This window comes from Antechinus flavipes, chromosome X, assembly GCF_016432865.1.
Source record: "Antechinus flavipes isolate AdamAnt ecotype Samford, QLD, Australia chromosome X, AdamAnt_v2, whole genome shotgun sequence".
In the NCBI taxonomy this organism is placed as follows: domain Eukaryota; kingdom Metazoa; phylum Chordata; class Mammalia; order Dasyuromorphia; family Dasyuridae; genus Antechinus; species Antechinus flavipes.
In genome coordinates, this window is record NC_067404.1 from 81,049,681 (window position 1) to 81,067,473 (window position 17,793).

General features: G+C 45.4%; 1 protein-coding gene across 4 annotated transcripts in view; it reads right to left on the reverse strand.

The window, feature by feature from the left end:
- Positions 1 to 2,214: 2,214 nt before the first annotated feature.
- RRAGB (Ras related GTP binding B) overlaps positions 2,215 to 17,793 on the reverse strand; it is a 43,754-nt gene continuing 28,175 nt past the window's right edge. For all 4 annotated transcript variants that reach the window (XM_051968677.1, XM_051968679.1, XM_051968681.1 and 1 more), the window contains 5 exons: positions 15,494 to 15,589; positions 13,110 to 13,232; positions 8,532 to 8,623; positions 5,311 to 5,426; positions 2,215 to 3,058 (listed from right to left, as the gene is read on the reverse strand). In XM_051968677.1, coding sequence (XP_051824637.1) covers positions 2,961 to 3,058; positions 5,311 to 5,426; positions 8,532 to 8,623; positions 13,110 to 13,232; positions 15,494 to 15,589 — 525 coding nt within the window. In that variant the 3' untranslated portion in view covers positions 2,215 to 2,960. The remainder of the gene's footprint in view (positions 3,059 to 5,310; positions 5,427 to 8,531; positions 8,624 to 13,109; positions 13,233 to 15,493; positions 15,590 to 17,793) is intronic.

Below are 17,793 nucleotides of genomic sequence, written 5' to 3' on the forward strand. Positions count from 1 at the left end.
GGGTTTTCCTAGCACAGATTCAGGAGTGGTTTGCCACTTCCTTCTCCAGTTCATTTTATAGGTGAGGAAACTGAGTCAAGGGACTTGCCTAGGGCCATGCGGCTAGTAAATGTCTGAGGCTACATTTGAACTCAGGAAAAGGAGTTTTCTTGACTCCAGGCCTGGCCCTCTACCCACTGTACCATGTAGCTGCCTTCATTTAACAATACCGGTGGGTATAAGGATTTCAGGCTGGCATATGCCCCAGTGGGCCTGGGCACTCCATCATCTCAATTGTTCAGATGAGGAAACTGAGGTTCAGAGAGTGTGTGAACTCCCAAGAATAAAAGAGGTTCAAACTGGTAAAAAAAAAAAAAAAAAAAACATAATTTTTGCCAATGACTAAAGAAGAAACAATGAAGAGATAAGGACGTGCAAGCCGGAGGAGCGAGGGATTCCTAACAAGCAACATTGTATTCCCTGACAAAAACAAGGAGGGGAATAGGAATGATTTGTAGCTTCTCGCTGATAACAGAGCCCAAGTCTGGCCTTGACATTCCCAGTCAGAGACAGACGAGCCCAAAGCAGAGACCTTGGCCCGTGTCACTAAATGATCTCATACTCGGTACCAGTCACCTGTCCTTGGGGGCTGTGAAAGTCCCCTTGACATCATGTGCTTCTCCCTGTTTGACTACCAGGCCAAGTCCCTAGGGTGCTGAATATGGGTACAGGAACATTTTTTTTGCCTTGCGCAGATATCTGGGAAGATGTGGTCTGTGTCTATCCCCGCCCCCCTCCCCCGGGAGGCAATTGGGGTTAAGTGACTTGCCCAGGGTCACACAGCCAGGAAGTGTTAAGTGTCTGAGACCAGATTTGAACTCAGGTCCTCCTGACTTCAGGGCTGGTGCTCTATCCACTGTACCACCTAGCTGCTCCCAAACCTGTGTCTAGTTTAAAGAAGGAAGGAGGTAGAAGAGGCACAGGGTAAGAATATAGATGTGATGAGCTACATTCGTCTCAAAAACCAAAACCAACTACCCCAGTAACCAGTTAAGTCCAGTATTTCCAAGACTGTCCCGAGGCCCGAATCGTGTTTGGAGAAGGCCAGGCTTTGGTCCCTTCACTCTCGTCAACCCTTTAAAATGTTTCCCGGCATTGGAGATACTGATCAGAGTGGCTGTCTTAACGGTGGGGGGAAAGGAAAGAAAAAGAGACTTGAACAACAGTAGGACAAAACTGGGTCTGGAGTTCAAAGGCCATTCTCTGTTTATTGGAGAGCTCTAACTGAAGGATGGCTCGGAGAGGACCTCAGCTTTCTAACTCATCTGAACGCCTAAAAGACAAAAACTAGGAACTGTTGAAACAGTTGGGGGCAAGGGGCAGCAGCTAGAATACTAAATAGCCTTTTTGGTTTCCTGGGTGAAGTTCTCCTCCTTTACAACTAACTTTTCTCCTCCGGAACTGAAAAGTAGAATGGAATTGTACATTTAGCTGCCCCCGTTGTAGCTTCTTTACCTGGGATTCTCGCTCCTGATTTCCAGCAAAATCCATCCTTTGTTTCTGGAACTTCTATGTACAAAAACATGGAAACAGAATCTCTTGTCTGTTCCCAGAAATGTGCTCTCTCGCTTCTGGGAAAACCATTTCATCCACCGAATGAAAGCTAATCTTTTAAAAGTCTTATTCTGAGAAGGGGCCCACAGGTTTCTCCACCAGGTTGTCCGGCCCATGACATAAAAAACATGTGGAATCCCTGCCTTCAAATCACTGACCGTGGGAGCTGGAGGTTGAGGATTATCTTGGGCTCCCTGTTGCCCTCCCTTCTCCCCATAAATTACCAAGGAAAATGGGTTAACACAGACAAATGGGCAAAAGTGTCAAAGACCCTGGGGATGCCCAGAGGCCTGCAGGCATGTTAAGGGTCCTGCTTTTTTTTCCCCCAGTAAAATAGGAGACAAGCTTCTCAGCCGAGTAGATGGGACTAGGGGAGCCATGGGAGGTCTTCCCCTTCTTCCAAGCAGCCCCAGAGCTCCTCGAGGCCAGGGACTCCCCTTTTGCCCCCCATTGCCTACTGTGGCTCGCCCCACAAGATGGCAGGTGCTCGGGCGCCATGACACCACAGGCAGGAGGAAGAGGCCAGCAGGCCGGGGCACTTCTGGATGTGAGTCCCTCTTTCCCCGACATCTTCCTTGAAGGTGACCCCAAAACCATCTCAGAAAGCCAGAAACATTCACATTTTTTTTTTGCCATAACTACTTTATTTTGTCTAAAGGTTAATACAGATAATATAAGAGTAATTAAAAAGTTGCCATTGAGGGGGGTAACATAGGACTTCTCCAGGAATAAATTGGGGATGGATTCCTGAAGATCCAATGGCAAAATGGACAAAAACAATACAATGAAAAGATAAATACATGCAAGGGGCGGGGAACTAGGGAGCCCTAAGGAGTACATTTTTTTCTAATAATAGAGAACAAGGAAGGATTCGAAAATGCTTTTCAGCATTTGGTTAATAAAAGAGCAAAATTCCATTTATGTCATTCATAATCAGAGGCAGAATATTCCAAAGGAAAAGCTCGGCATGCATCACTATTAGAACTAAGTTAATACAAGATTTGCAAGTCCCCTCCCCTCGTGCCCCAGGACCCCTTCCTGTTACTTGAAGACCTTCTTCATGATCTGGTAGATCTTCAGATGATGTTTAAGGAAATCACGCCCTATATCCGTGGGCCTGGGGGGGGGGGCACTGGATTATAGGTAAGTGGCTATATGCACGGGGAAGTGCACTGGTGGGTACGGGGTGTACGTACACCTGGTGTTTTATTTGGAAGAGGGGGGAGCAGAGGGGAAAAATCTAGGAGACAAGCAATACTTATGTCAAAGCTTGAATACATAATAGCAATATTAAAATCTCAAAATGCAAGAGCAAACCCAGAACACAATGGAGTTCCGATGTTTCCCAATGTGTCACATGATCACACTTAGCGCATGAGAAGGCTGTGCTTTGGTCCATCCACTCGCTCCAATTTCTCGAAATGTTTCCGGGCATTGCGGATATTGATCAGGGTGGCTGCAGAAGCTACGGGGGAGGGAAGGGGGGAAAGAGAACACAAAGTAGGCGTGAAGTGCCTGTCTGGAGTCCAGACCGCCACTGTCCGGCCTAAATGGTTACATCTCAAGGGGGCTTGGGATCCAGTTTAGAGCAGCAGCAAAGAAGCCCCTAGGGGCCCGGCCCATTTGTACCCTCACGTCCCCACGGGCGGCCACGGTACCAAAAAGGGGACCCGGCTGTTGGGCTGCAGCAAAATCACTTTGGTGGCGAGGGAAACGAGGATGACGTCCCCCAAGAGAGAAATTGAGTTCCTGCTCAAAACCTTTTCTAAATGAAGTTCGCTTAGTCTTTGTTCTGTGAATCACTCTGCAAAGTCTAACGGGAGAGCAAGACAAACATGAGAGTGAAGCTAGACCCTACGACACTGGTTAAGAACCAAGGCTCTGAAGTCCAGAAAAATTCATCCAAAGGGAAACTGAGCCTAAAAATCTTTCCCGGACACAGGTCTTTTAATCCCCAAAGAATAAGGTGCATCGTTAAATCCGAGGAAAACGCCTGCTTGCGGTGGAAAGACCTCACTCTTTAAAATGGGCAGCAGATGAAGCGGCACTCCCAAATATTCTAGGGCGGTCCTTCTTGTATTTGACCAGCACTGAGCAGCACTCATGTGCCGGGCCCTGTTCTCACAGAACTTCTGCCCTCCCGAGCAGCAAAGCTGGTCGATGACATCCAAGTTGTGTCCTGAGAAGGAGAGGGCCAAGGGCCGCCAGGAGCGCCCGCCACATCGAGGAGCTAGCTAGTCCCCAAGTGTAGCCTTGAAGAAGCTGGGGGTCCCCCAGAGTGAAGGTAAGGCGGGGAGACATCCCATGCCTGGGCCCAAGCCATAGAGCAGCAAGCCACTTGGTTGGTACAGATGGGGTCCCCCAGAGTGAAGGTAAGGCAGGGGGACATCCCAGGCTTGGGCCCAGGTCATAGAGCAGCAAGCCATTTGGCTGGTACAGAGAATGAGTTCAAGATCTTCCATTCTACTGGAGGGGAATATACAACAGGGAACTACAACAGAGGGGAATCGGAAAAGATGGCTTCTGTCCAAAAGCGGTTCACCCTTCTTTGGGCTTTCCTATTTGGCCACAGGACCACCTGCCATTCACCCAGAATCCTAGATTCACAACCTGAGTCTTCCCTTTAACTCCTCTGTCCTCCGTCCAGATCAGGCCATTCTACCTCTCGAGCTCAGAAGGTAAGGGTTGTAAGTTCCTAACTTCCTGTTTCCTTTTTTGCACACAGTAGTCACTTAATAAAATGCCTCCTAATAGATCTGGAAGCCATCTTATTTAGACTCTAAAATATATCCAAATACGCATTTGCAAGTGATCAAATATTGGCCAGCCCCCTTTCTGCATTTGTTTAAGTGAGGAGGGTACATAGAGCCTTCAGGGCCGGGCCTAAAACACTGAGACAAAATGCCTTTTTTTTCTTACTGAGGAAAACTAGAGGAAAGAAGAGGAAGGCCCCAAAGGATTCACACATGTCCTTTCCTGAGCAGATTAGGGAAGAGTGCCTCATCCCATATCCAGAACTGGGAAGCTGGGGCTTAGTTTTAAAGACAGGAATAGAGGAGCAGCAGGTGTGGGTGTGTGAAGGCAACCCCCCTCTCCCCACACCCCGAGCTGGCTGAGAAGAATCTGTCATTCATAATGTAATCACAGATCTGGACTAAAGGCACGAGGACTCTTCGTTGAGCCCTCCCTCTCTGGGAAAAATCTGATGGAAGAGGAGTGTTGACATCTGTATATTCCCACCATCATCAATTCAATTAAAGGGAAATTAGAGAAAGCCATTTTTGGTAGTAATCAGTGGTCGGGCCCTTGGATCTCGGCAGTCTAAGGTAGGATCAAAGGTAGAGCAAAGTGGAATTAGCACCGGACCCCATGGCTACTCTGGATCCGGCGGCCGAAGCCCGAGTGCCAACACGTTTTCGTCTTACAGCACAAACTGAGAAAATGGCACCTCTGGGTAGGGAAGAAGGATGGACAAGTCCATGCAGTGTCCTAAGAATCCGGCAAAGCCAGCTGGCATTTCAGTATACTAACATCAGCAGCTCCAATTACCAGTCAGCCTAAGCTCTGCATCACAAGGCGTAAAGCCTGGGATTTCCTTTCTACCTCCCAGAAAAGCCTAGATTATCCACAATCTGTTTTGGGGACTGTCTTACATTCTAGTGAGAGAAAAGCAATACCATCGAGAGACTTGTAAGCTGTTTGTTTTTCTTAACTTACGTATCGATGGATCAGACATAACCACCATCACATAGGTGTTGGAAGTAAAGATGTCAATGAAAGCAGCAAAGTTGGAGTTCCGGACTTCCATGCTCTGGAAGGAGGCCGCCAGCTTGCTGGAGGGAAAGGATAAAAGCTATTTCAAAACAAAGCCAGAGAATCCCATCTTTTCTACAGTCTCCCTTGGCTATGTAGACCCTAAATAAAACCTTCTAAAGGGTTTCTAAAGCCAACGATCAGATGACTTCTGGATCATGTGAACAACAAGATGGCGGACAAGTAATTTTCTCCAATCAATCCCCATGATCTCTTAAACATTCCTTTTTTTTTTATTATAGCTTTTTATTGACAAAACATATGCATGGGTAATTTTTCAACACTGACCCTTGCAAAACCTTCTGTTCCACCTTTTCTTCTCCTTCCCTCCACCCCCTCCCCTAGCTGGCAGGCGGTCCCATACATGTTAAATATGTTAAAGTATGTGTTAAATGCAATATACGTATACATATTTATACAGTTGTCTTGCTGCATAAGAAAAATCAGAACTACAAAGAAGGTAAAAATAACCTGGGAAGAAAAACAAAAAGCAAGCAAACAGCAACAGAAAGAGTGCAAAGGCTATGTTGTGGTCCACTCATTTCCCGAATGATGCACCAAAGATAAAGAAACTTCAGCTACTTTCATTTCCATGGTGTAGGACACCCAGAATCCAAAAGAAGGTTAAAAAATTTCCCCCAAACCTAAAAACTAATGTTCCCTGAGCTCAAGCTCATTCAGTATCCCTCCCTCAGCTCCAACGCTATTGCCAACAAGGTGATACAAGCAGAGCCAAGGACACAACACAAACTGACATCAAAAACCATCCCTATATCCCAGGCTCCCCTCCCTCTTTCCTGTGCCATCAAGACCCAGGGCTCCAGGCTGTGGAAGCCTGCTCTTGCCTCAACAGTTAGCTTGGCCAAAGTCCTTCTAGAACAAAAGCCCTGCTAGGGGCTAAAAGCCAGAAGAACTGATACTGATGAAAGAAGGCTCTAACCTGCTGGTGCTGAGACAGAATATTAAGGAACAAAGAGAATGGGACATGTCATCAGGGCAGGACACTTTGCATGTGGGATGGGGGGGGGGGGGGAGAGAAGGAGTGTGTGAGGAGAGAGTTATAGTACACTATCCAATATATTTTGGATGGTTCTGACTACCCAAAAGTCAGCTGTGGCGAAGAGCCAGGCTGATGAACTATGAAATCTCCAGTATGGAAACAAACTGACACAGTCTGAGATCCAGTCCCCAAGGAAACCAGCAGCAGCAGGGAGGGAGTCAGGAAGTGAGCAATAAGGAAAATAGAGGGGAGGGGGGAACTGAAAGGACCAAAGATTTCAAGAACAAGAAAACTCAAAGACCTTGAACATAAACAGATAAATCAAGTGGAAAAACTCTTAACTGCAGGAAATATGGCTTCCGAATGCAGTAAACTCGTTCCAAAATCCATGAACAAATACTGCAAAACAAAGGAAACCGATCCAATGCCTGATGAGACAGACACAGGATTCTGCGGAATGTCAGAAGAACCTAGAACCACAAGGCTCTATTCCTAAGTGGTTCAAAAAGGAAATGAGAATTATGGGAGCAGAACGTGTGTCCTGCCTGACAAAACTAACTGGAATCCACAATGGCAAGCTTCCCCAAAGAAAAAAGAGAAAACAATAGACTGGGAATTCAAATACACACAACTGAAGGACAACCTAGGAGCACAAAAACAAGAGTATTAAAAGAAAATATGCTCACTATAAAGTCAATGGGGGAGGGAAGAAGAGCAACAAAACGCTCCTGGAAATCTGAATGCAAAGCAGCTACTGAAATGCAGATCAAAGGAGAGTAATTAGGCCGATTCCCCAGAAGGTCCCAAAACACTTTTGGAAAAATCAGTTAATATGATTTTTTTATTGCCTGAGCAAAGTGGTCTTTAACCTGAAGATTCAGATTATATTTTCACGATCATAATTAAAGAAAGGATCCCATTGGTTTCCAAACCAAAAGCCAACAACTTTCACTTTCCCGTTTCTTTCTTGAAGTTAGAGGCTCAATAGGCCCCAGTCTTGGCAAAGTACCATTACCCATGGTCCATTCAAATGGAAAACTAAGGCCCCCTCCTTTTGGCTCTCCTGGTAGACTTGGAAAGATTTCCACTAAAATGCTTTATTCTCCGTCTTTAACAGTGTGATTACGGTATTCACCATCCATTGTCCTCCCAAGGCTAATTTCCGTGGAATAACGAGGCACTGACTTTAAGCAGACCAGAGACATCAAGAATAACATCTATAACATGTTAACACCTGGCAAGTATTCACAACTTGAGCCCACGACTCAAGGTGAGTGCCAAAGAGAAAAAAAGCAGGTTATGGACCACGGCCAAATGGAAAATGGCTCCCAGGGGACAAAAATGAGGGCCAGACTCCGACGTGGAGTCCTCTCCTTGGACGCTTTCATGTCCCCACTTCTGAGTCTCCTAATCGCTACTCAGTGAATCAACAAGTACCTCGTGCTCCATGCGGGTACACAAAGAACAGGTACTTGGAAACAGGGAAACCTGGGCTCGATTACAGACTTCATCTGCTACTGACTGCCAGACCTTGGACTCCTAAAACTGAAACTTGCCTATGTGTTGAGCCACCATTTGAACCCAGATCTTTTGATTCCAGAACTAGCCATCTTTCTTCTACGCCACATTCCGCGAAAGCCAAACCCGGGATGGGATGTACTCAGATGAGGTCAAAGTTACGTCAGCAGGGGCTAGGAACTGTACTGCCAGGGCTACGGATAGGGATCCAGAGTCAAGAACATTCAATCTGGTCCCAGAGCTGTCCTAGCCGTGTGACCCCGGGCAAGTCAACTGATCCTGCGTGCCTCAGTTTCCTCATCTATAAAACGAACAAACCACTCTGATATCTTTGCCAAGAAAAACCCAGACGGGGTCAGACGGGACTGAAGGACACAAAAATCCTACCCTGGAACCCCATAACGACTGCTCTCTACAAACCCAGAATTCCCAGTGCAGGACTAAAAATAATGCAGACCTTATTAAAAGGAATAGTCAAAGAGCTGTTTCTCTACAGGCCCATATTGAGCCCCAAGGTGGCAGACCATCACGGCCTCATACAATAGGGAAAGCACGAATGTGTCCACGAGGACAGATGGACAAATAGGCGACCACCGGCGGCACTCACCTGCAGCTCAGCTTGAACTGCTTGATGATGTTGCTGATCTTCTCAAACCTATGGACATCACGTTGTTCTTTACACTGGTAATGGGAAATCACCTGCGGGGGAAAAAATAGAACCAGCCACCGTTAAGTACAAAGGACCTGAGAGACAATGTCCTGCAAGGGCAGATCCCTTGTCTACAACCGTCTGCGGTGAGAGATCCTTCCCTTTTAGTTGCACGCTATATGCGTGACATCAGACAAATATAACCTTTAGCCCGCGCTCAGTTTTCTGAACATCCCCAAAGAGTAACCGGGGATCCTGCGGCCAAGAAGCCGGGAAAGTTGAAGATTCTCGAAGCCTCCATTTGAGAATTGAGTCCCAGCCTTTGGCCCTAAGCCTCCAATTCAGGAAAGCCACCAGCTGCCTGAATCGGGATGAATAGTCTGGGCCCAAGTGCTTAGAATACACTGAAGGAATATTCTTCTCATCTCCCTGATACCAATGCCTCCAGGCCTAAGGATTTGAAACCCTTGGGATCTCAGTGACTTGAGATAATGTTATCTCATCAGACTCCTTGAGGCCATGATCGGTCACACTTTATCATTCCCAATGTATGTCTCACTTATTTCCCCTTTCCTTTAGAGAAATACTCTTCTCTTGGGATGTAATCATGATGCAAGACATATAGAGCTGTTTAGAGTTCTAGAGCCACCCCAAAGAGAGCTATAGAGTCAAACTTCTCTTTAGTTGGGATTCTTGGCTAATGGGAGAGGAGGAGAAAAATGGAGACTCATCCCAGTGAACAATCCTAATGGTTCCTTGGGAAATTAATAAATGTGTTTCTACTAGATCTGAGCCCCTGAAACAAAAGATGGTTTCTGTGACTCGGTTTATTTGCTTATACAGAATAGCTATGGAAATTGCCTTCCATGAACAAGAAAAGTATCCTTTACTTATTAATGATTCCCCCACCTCTCCCCCGCCCCGGCCAGGCAGCTCTTGGCCATCATGGACAGAGATCCATATTCCACGCACAGAAGATCAAGACCCCGGCTATTACCTGTTACCAGCTGAAGACCCAGCCCCACCCTCCACTAACCTCAGTTAGTGCTTGTGGGAGTTCAAAGTAAAGCTCTAAGTCTGGGAGGTCTGAAGTATTCGTACAGTTCAGCAATATTACAGGCCAAATAACCAAGCTTTGGTGGATTAGTCTGGGAGCTGGAGCCATTTTAAGATATTTCTTAGTGTTGATTCTAAATGACCAACTGATAAATCCTGCCCAAGGCTCCATCGGGCCCTGCTTATACGTTGCAAAAGCCTTTCAGTTCTCCTTATTCAAGGCCTCCAATCAGAAATTTCAAGCTGGAAGGGGCCTTGGAAATGTTCTTCAATCAATCCCACTCATTTTGTAGAGGGGAAAACCAAAACCCAGACAGGTTATGTGACTTGCTTCAGGTCACAAAAGTAGAAATGGCGGAGGTCAGAGCTGAGTCCAGACTGGCAGACCCAAAGCAAATGGAGCAGCTCCACTCCGATCCCTAAAATACACAGAATCTCGACCCTCTAGGAGCACGTAACTGGCTCGGAGAGGCCATTATTTCCACAAAAGCCTGGGAAGGAAGGGCAGAGTGACAAAAGTCAAAGCCCCCACCTCAGAGCTGTGCCCCAATGAAAGGGGAGTAGAAGTGTCCAAAGGCTTCCTTCCAGCCCTCTCTGCTTTGAGGGAGCAAGAAGCAGGTCAGAATGTTTTCAAAACCCAACTTTCCCTCAGCCAAGCACACAGGCTCGTGGGAATCCCCATTCCCCATAATTAAAAACGAACATTCTCTAATTATTTCTATTCTAAGCAGAACTAGGAACAGGTTCAACTAGAGGCAGCTGGGCAGTGCAGTGGGTAAAGCATTGGACCTTCGAGACAGAAGAGAACCAGCTTGAAATCTTTCAGGACCCTGGCTGGGGTGATTCTAGGGAAATCATTTAACCTGCTGCTGAAGCTCTAATTGTCTTGAATCGGAAGAAACCTCGGAGACCTTATTGAGTCCTATCTCCCCACCTCACAGATGAGAAAATGGAGGCTTAACCAACTTGCCTAGACTGACAAAGCCAATAAGGGGCAGAGGTGAGAACTGACCACTGTTCTCTCTGACCCCAGGACCAAAGAGAAACTCGTGGTCCAGTGGCGTCATGGCTTTGAACCTGGGCAATGAAGACTTCAGTTGACCACCATTTTGTGTCGATTTTTATTGCCAAAGAGCAGAATGAGAGTCAGAGGCAATGTCAAAGCTTTCTCGTGCATGTTAGGGGATCGGAGCTCATTCACAAGACAAGACTTAAAACCCAACAAGTATGTTCTAAAAAGCAAGAGGCAGTGCCAGTCGCTAAGTGGGCAAATAGCCTTGGTGAAGGTGAGCCCCCGGATGAACTCCATCTTTAGGTACTGGAAAGACTGACTGGCGACCCATGTCACCAGAGGTGATCTGGGCAGAAGTAAGAGCACACGGAGAGGCAAAGATGATTGCAGAAGGGCAAAGGTCGGGATCTTCAAAGAGAAGAAAAGAACACAGCCTGCCTCTACAGATCAGTGACTGTGGTGATTCCTGGCACAACCCCAGAATATATTATTAAACATAGGTCGTTAATAAATGTCTAGAGAAGGAAGAGGTGCTCACAAAAAAGCCAGCCTGGCTGCAGCAAAAACAAGTTATACCAGATGACCTATTTTTTTTTTTTTGGACAAGGGCATTAAGGTAGTGTGAGGCACGGTGGTCTAGAGGGTGAGCCTTGGAGCCTGTGCACCCGAGACCTCATCCAGTGACTGACAGTCTGGCTACTTAGCAGCCCACAGTGCCCCAGTCAACTCCAGAAACCTATCTATTAGTGCCAAGATCAGCCTGGATTGGATTGAATCTCCATTGGGGAGGAAAAGTCCCCCCAAAAGATGTCTCATAAAGTCTCTCCTCAAAAAGAGAGAAATGGGAGCCTGACAATAGTACAAGCAGCTGAGCTAAGAACCAACAGAATGGCTCAATGTCAACTCTGGAGAGGTTCTAGTACTCCCACCCAGTGCAATTTAATACAGTCGTGGGTAATTCCCATCAAGCCACGGCTGCCTCTCTGATTTGGGATGCCAAATCAGACATCGGATTAGAAGGAGCAGTTAACACACACGATGATCGAGGCAGGCTCCCGAAAGACTGGGCCAAATCAAATCAGATGATGTTTTACAGAGCTAACTGTCAAGGATTCCCTATGGGTTCGAATAATCGATTTCCCAAGTACAACATAGGGTTGGTCTCCAAAATCCCAAAGGGGTTTAGTGGACCACAAGCTCGGCCACGTTAAACGTGGCGGCTGATTGAACAAAAGCCAAAGACACAAGGAGGGTGAATGGAAATCTTCAAGCCGTCAAGTAAAAGAGGCAGTGGACCTGTTCTGTTGGACTAATGAGGGCATTACCCCCTGACCTTGGGGATACTTCAAAGTCCCTTTGGGGACTAGCCCTGAACAGACTGTTTGGATTTTCTATAATTGGATTAAATGATCTCAAGTCTATTTTTTATTTGGGAGCCCTACTGTTTCCAAAGTGAACTTTATGAAAATGCTAAATCCTAATCTTTTTGTCCAATGATTTCAGAAGATTTCATTTAAAACAGAATTCCACCTACAGCCCAGAAAAATCAAATGAAGAATTCGCTGTCGTGCTTGAAGCGTCGAAACGCTTAACGAATAAAAATGCACTTCCCAGAGGCTTTGGACATTTCTTTGGTTAGAGCATCCCTCCTCGTGGGGTTGGGCAGAAAAGACATTTGGCTCTTCAGCCATACATCCCGGGGCGTGTGGTGCTACTGGCTACCAGAACAAGTGGCCTGCTTAAGCCCAAACGAAGGGGAAGGAAGGCCCAGCTAGGGTACAAAATCTCAGAGGTACCTAGTCCAAAGCACCCCTCAACAAGAATGCCATCTTTCAAGTCACGGACGATTGGTCACCTGGCTCCAGCTCGAAGCTCCGAGGGAGGCCGGTGCCCGGAGCAGCGGAGGCGGCTCCTTTCCCTTTGAAGCCCCGAATGATAAGGAAGGTCCATGCCAAATTTGGACTCGGACTCTTTCAACTCTCACGCACTGCTGCTGGCTCTACCCTCCAGGTAGTACAGTTCCGGTTCCACAAGAGAGCTCTTCAATTACCTGCAGTCCTCGGGCATGTTCCCTGCCCACTCCCAGGACAAGGAGTACATCCAGATTCTCCCACCATGTACTTTTTCATTTTCTTTTCTATTTTTTTCACATACCTTTTCAAATAATGTGACCCAGCAAAGTTGAGAATTCAGTCCAAAAAACTTAAGGCAAAACTCACTTTCCATCGCCTACTTTCCCAAAATGATCAGGTCTACAAAGTGAAGTGCATTTACACCTAAAAGTATCGAATAATTACCCATTGCTACAGAAACCTTCGGAGAATACCCATAGGGCCATTCTAGCTGCCCCCATTTGGGAAACATTAACCTGGAAGAAATGGCCCCGTCCCATGAAGCCCCACACACCCAGGCTGCCGCCGCCGCTGCTCAACTAATACAAAACCTGCCCAACTCCCAAGAATTCTCACCAGGAAAGTAGCTCTTTCAAAGAGAAGCACCTCATCCGCCTCAATAATCTGAGCAAAATTTCTCAGGTTCATTTCCAACTGCTGAACGTTGGGGATGAGCTGGTAGACGATACTGGACCAAGCCTGCCGGGGGGAAGAGCAGAAGGAGGACTGTGAGATCCTGGGCTTGCTCTTGCAAAGAAAGGCTTCGGGGAAACCCAAAGCCACTTTAGGGGGGCCATTTATTTGCAGAAGGACAACCACTGGGAGACAAAGTTTTGCAAATAGTTTTACTGAAGAAACTCAGAGGGCCAGGAAGCATTTTAATGTAACTGAACTCGTGGGAAGCTTTTCCACAAAGGTTTTTCCCTCCTTGGCAAGGCCCTAGATGTGAAATTTCCTTTTTTCACTTAACTCTGCAATAAAGGCTCAGGATTTAGGGACCAAGCCAAAGGTCTACCGCAAGAAGGGGGTGAATGAATGGAAGTGAATGGAAATTAGCAACTGATTGTTACTCCAATTAAAACCTTTGTTAAATACAGGCATGCCTTCATTAACATTTGGAAGGGAAAAATCCAGGCCAGCACTATCATTAAAATTCATCAAGCCCCTCAAGTTCTCTAGCAGTTGCCTTGGGGAAAGGAGCAAGCTGGGACGGGAAAGGCGTGTGTGTGTGTGTGTGTGTGTGTGTGTGTTGTGTGTGTGTGTGTGTGTGTGTGTACAAATACTGTGTGTGTGCACTCCTATGTATACATATGTATGTACAACCCCCCTCAGAAAGCCGGCCTTAACTCCCAGACAAGCCAGTTAAGCTCTCCAAGCTTCCCTGCCACCGTGCCCCTCGTTCCTGTCACTGTGGACTTGTCCCTGGGAGAACAGGTTTCATCCCACCAAAGTGCCAACTACCCTCAGCTTGGAGAATGGATTTCTCTCCCAGCTCGAGGGGCTGGATCCCAGGTCAGGGAGCCTTCAGTTTCCATTTGCTGCCAGGAAGATCCTTATCAAAATAAGTCTAAACAAAACCTGTAATTCATTCTGATTTGGAAAGCCTTTACAGATTCAGGCAAGACTCCAGAAGGGAGAGGGGAACGGAAGGAAGGGAACCTACTATGTGCTGGGCATTTTCCAAATATGAGCTCATTTGATCTTCACAAGCCTGAGAGGAAAGAGCCCCATTTTACAGTGGAAGAAACTGGAACAAACACTGCTTAAGTCACTTGCCCAGGGGCACACTGCATTTGAACTCAGGCCTTCATGACTGCAGGCCAGGGCTCTCTCCACTGTAGTACCTCCTGACTGCCAGAAGTCAATTGGGGGTAAGCACCAAAAACACCACTAGGAAGTTGTTGAAGTAACCTGCGACACTTAATTTTCCCACTAGTCAAAACTTAAACAAGATTTTCATTCTGTTAATCTCTTTCCATGATTTAGAGATACCCAATTTAAACTGAGAGAATTTGGAGAGAAAGTGAAGAGGAAGGGAAACAGTTAAGTTGTGTCTCCTTTAAGATAATCACTCTTAGAGATAGTGTCCCCTTTTCTGATCTCAAAGATTGGAATCTCCCAGGCTCCAAGGAGTCTAGACAGAACCCATCCTCCCAGGATAAGAGAAGCAATACTATTCAGGGGCTAATCAACTCCTAGAGAAATTCTCAATTCTAGTTCAATTGAGGAATTCTGGTCTGATTAGCTTGGGTTGTCCCAGTCCCCACCAAGATACAACAGCTTCCATCAAGTAAGGTCTTCGCAGACCTTGGTAGCTTGCTCAGCTGCCAGGACCCTTCTGCCCACTGAGAAAGCATTCTCAGCACCAAAACTCCATTTCCTTAATAGGTCTTTGCCATTATAGAAGTCAGTCCCTTGGCAAACTGATTTCTATCCAACAATAAACTTTCATTTTGCAACTAATAATTCGGGAATGAGTGAATTCTTTCATTCTAAACCTGCGGCAATTTGAAGGGGATATTTAACAACTCTCCCGTACTACAACTAACCTCTTGACCACCAGGAATTGAGAGCATTCAAACCACATCAAAAGTGCCCATCTTAGTGTTTCATTCACTCTGCTCGTCTCTTTTCATGACTTAGATACCCATTTTAAACTGAGAGAATTTGGGGAGAAAGTACCCATCTTAGAGAGTATTTTTTTCACTGCTAATCTCTTTCCATGATTTAGAGATACCCAATTTAAACTGCGAGAACTTGGAGAGAAGGTACCCGTCTTAGGGAGTGCTTCATTAACTCTGTTAGTCTCTTTCCATGATTTAGAGATACCCATTTTAAACTGGGAGAACTTGGGGAGAAAATACCCATGTTAGAGAGTGTTTCGTTCATTCTGTTAATCTCTTTGCATGATTTAGAGATACTTATTTTAAATTGAGAGAACTTAGAGAGAAAATACTGACCTTATAAAGCGTTTCATCCCAGATGGACGTTCGAAAACAAGCACATTCCAAAGGACGGGACAGCCGTCTCAGGTCCTCCTCTCGTTCCTTAAAAATCTGAAGAAAAAACCAAAGGCCAAAGGGTTTGACCAACAAGTAATTGTGCCCGCCTTTCCTTGGGGAAACTAAGTGAAGGTCTGATTGTTGGGCCGGCATCTCGTCACCAGCTGCTTTTCCTTCTGAAGGGAGACCATAAGTGGGTACCTGAATGTGCTCTCTCTAGAGGTAAGCCCCAGATGCTATTGGTGAGGACTGAAGTCCAACAGAGTGCGGAGTGGGATTGTCCAACCTTTACGGGAGATGTAAGGAACATATGACTTGACATCTTTCCGTACATAGAACACAATACACCAATACATCCTTTGTCCCATGACGTAACTAGTAACTTAGAGATAGTGTCCACTTTTCTGATCTCAAAGATCGGAATCTCCCAGGCTCCAAGGAGTCTAGACAGAACCCATCCTCCCAGGATAAGAGAAGCAATACTATTCAGGGGCTAATCAACTCCTAGAGAAATTCTCAATTCTAGTTCAACCCAACAGGGAAACTTCTGGAATAGAGAGACTGCAATACTAGGAAAGCCAAATAATTGAGCTGGAATGGCTGACCAAGCCAAGAAGAGGAGTTGGGGCAAAGAGCAAGGGCTCTAGTCCCAGGCAAGTGCCTTCCGCCACCTGAGTGTCCAATTTCTCAGTCACGGGAAGAACCAGATGGTGGACTTCTGAGGTCTGCTGTGGCTCCAACAACACAAGATCCCCCAGATGTGTTGTCCAGAAGCACATTTAACAAACCATTGGAACAATGAAGCAAGTTTCTTCAACCATGCTATTTACAACTTTTGCTCCCTTCCTCCCTACTAACTAACAATCAGGGTGATTTTTCACAATTCCTCTCTGATCCTAAAAGAGGGAAAAGGATCCATGATGTGCAAAAATGCTTGTAGCAACAAGGAACTAGAAATTGAGAGGATGCCCCAAAGTTGAGAAATGACTGAAGAAGTTATGGTCTATGAATGTGATGGAAGATTATTGTTCTATAAGAAACTCGGCAGAATGATTTCAGAGAGGCCTGGAGAGACCTACGTGAACTGATGCCGAGTGAAGTGAGCAGAGCCAAGAGATCATTGGACACAGCAACAACAAGATTAAACGATGATCAATTCTGATGGATATGGCTCTTTTCAACAGTGAGATAATTCAAATCAATTCCAATACTATTTTCCCCATTTTTTGTTTATTTTTTTTCTTTCATGTGTTTTTCCCCTCTTTGGTCTGATTTTTCTTGCACGACATGACAGATATGGAAATAGGTTTAGAAGAACTTCATATTGCTTGCTGATTTGGGGAAGGGGGAGGTCAGAGAGGGAGAAAGAAAAATCTAGAACACAAAGTCTTACAAAAATGATACTGAAATCTTAGCATGTATCTGGAAAATAAAATACTATTAAAACTTTTTTGAAAATTTTAAATTGAGAGAAAAAAAAAGGAAAAAAATGATGAGCAGGCTGATTTTAGAAAAGCCTGGAAAAGCTTTACATAAACTGATGCAGAGGAAGCAAGCAGAACCAGGAGATCATTAAACACGACAACAAAAGATTATGTGATAACATGACTCTTTTCAACAGTGCGGTGATTCAAGGCAATTCCAATACTATCTTCACCTTTTTTTGGTTTATTTTTTTCTTTCATGTGTTTTGTTCCTCCCTTTGGTCTGATTTTTCTTGCACGACATGACAAATATGGAAATATGTTTAGAGGAATTGCATGTTGCTTGCTATCTTGGGGAAGGAGGAGGTCAGAGAGGGAGGAGAAGAAAAATCTAGAACACAAAGTCTTACAAAAATGATACTGAAATCTTAGCAGGTATCTGGAAAATAAAATACTATTAAAACTTTTTTGAAAATTTTAAATTGAGAGAAAAAAAAAGGAAAAAAATGATGAGCAGGCTGATTTTAGAAAAGCCTGGAAAAGCTTTACATAAACTGATGCAGAGGAAGCAAGCAGAACCAGGAGATCATTAAACACGACAACAAAAGATTATGTGATAACATGACTCTTTTCAACAGTGCGGTGATTCAAGGCAATTCCAATACTATCTTCACCTTTTTTAGGTTTATTTTTTTCTTTCATGTGTTTTGTTCCTCCCTTTGGTCTGATTTTTCTTGCACGACATGACCAATATGGAAATATGTTTAGAGGAATTGCATGTTGCTTGCTATCTTGGGGAAGGAGGAGGTCAGAGAGGGAGGAAGAAAAATCTAG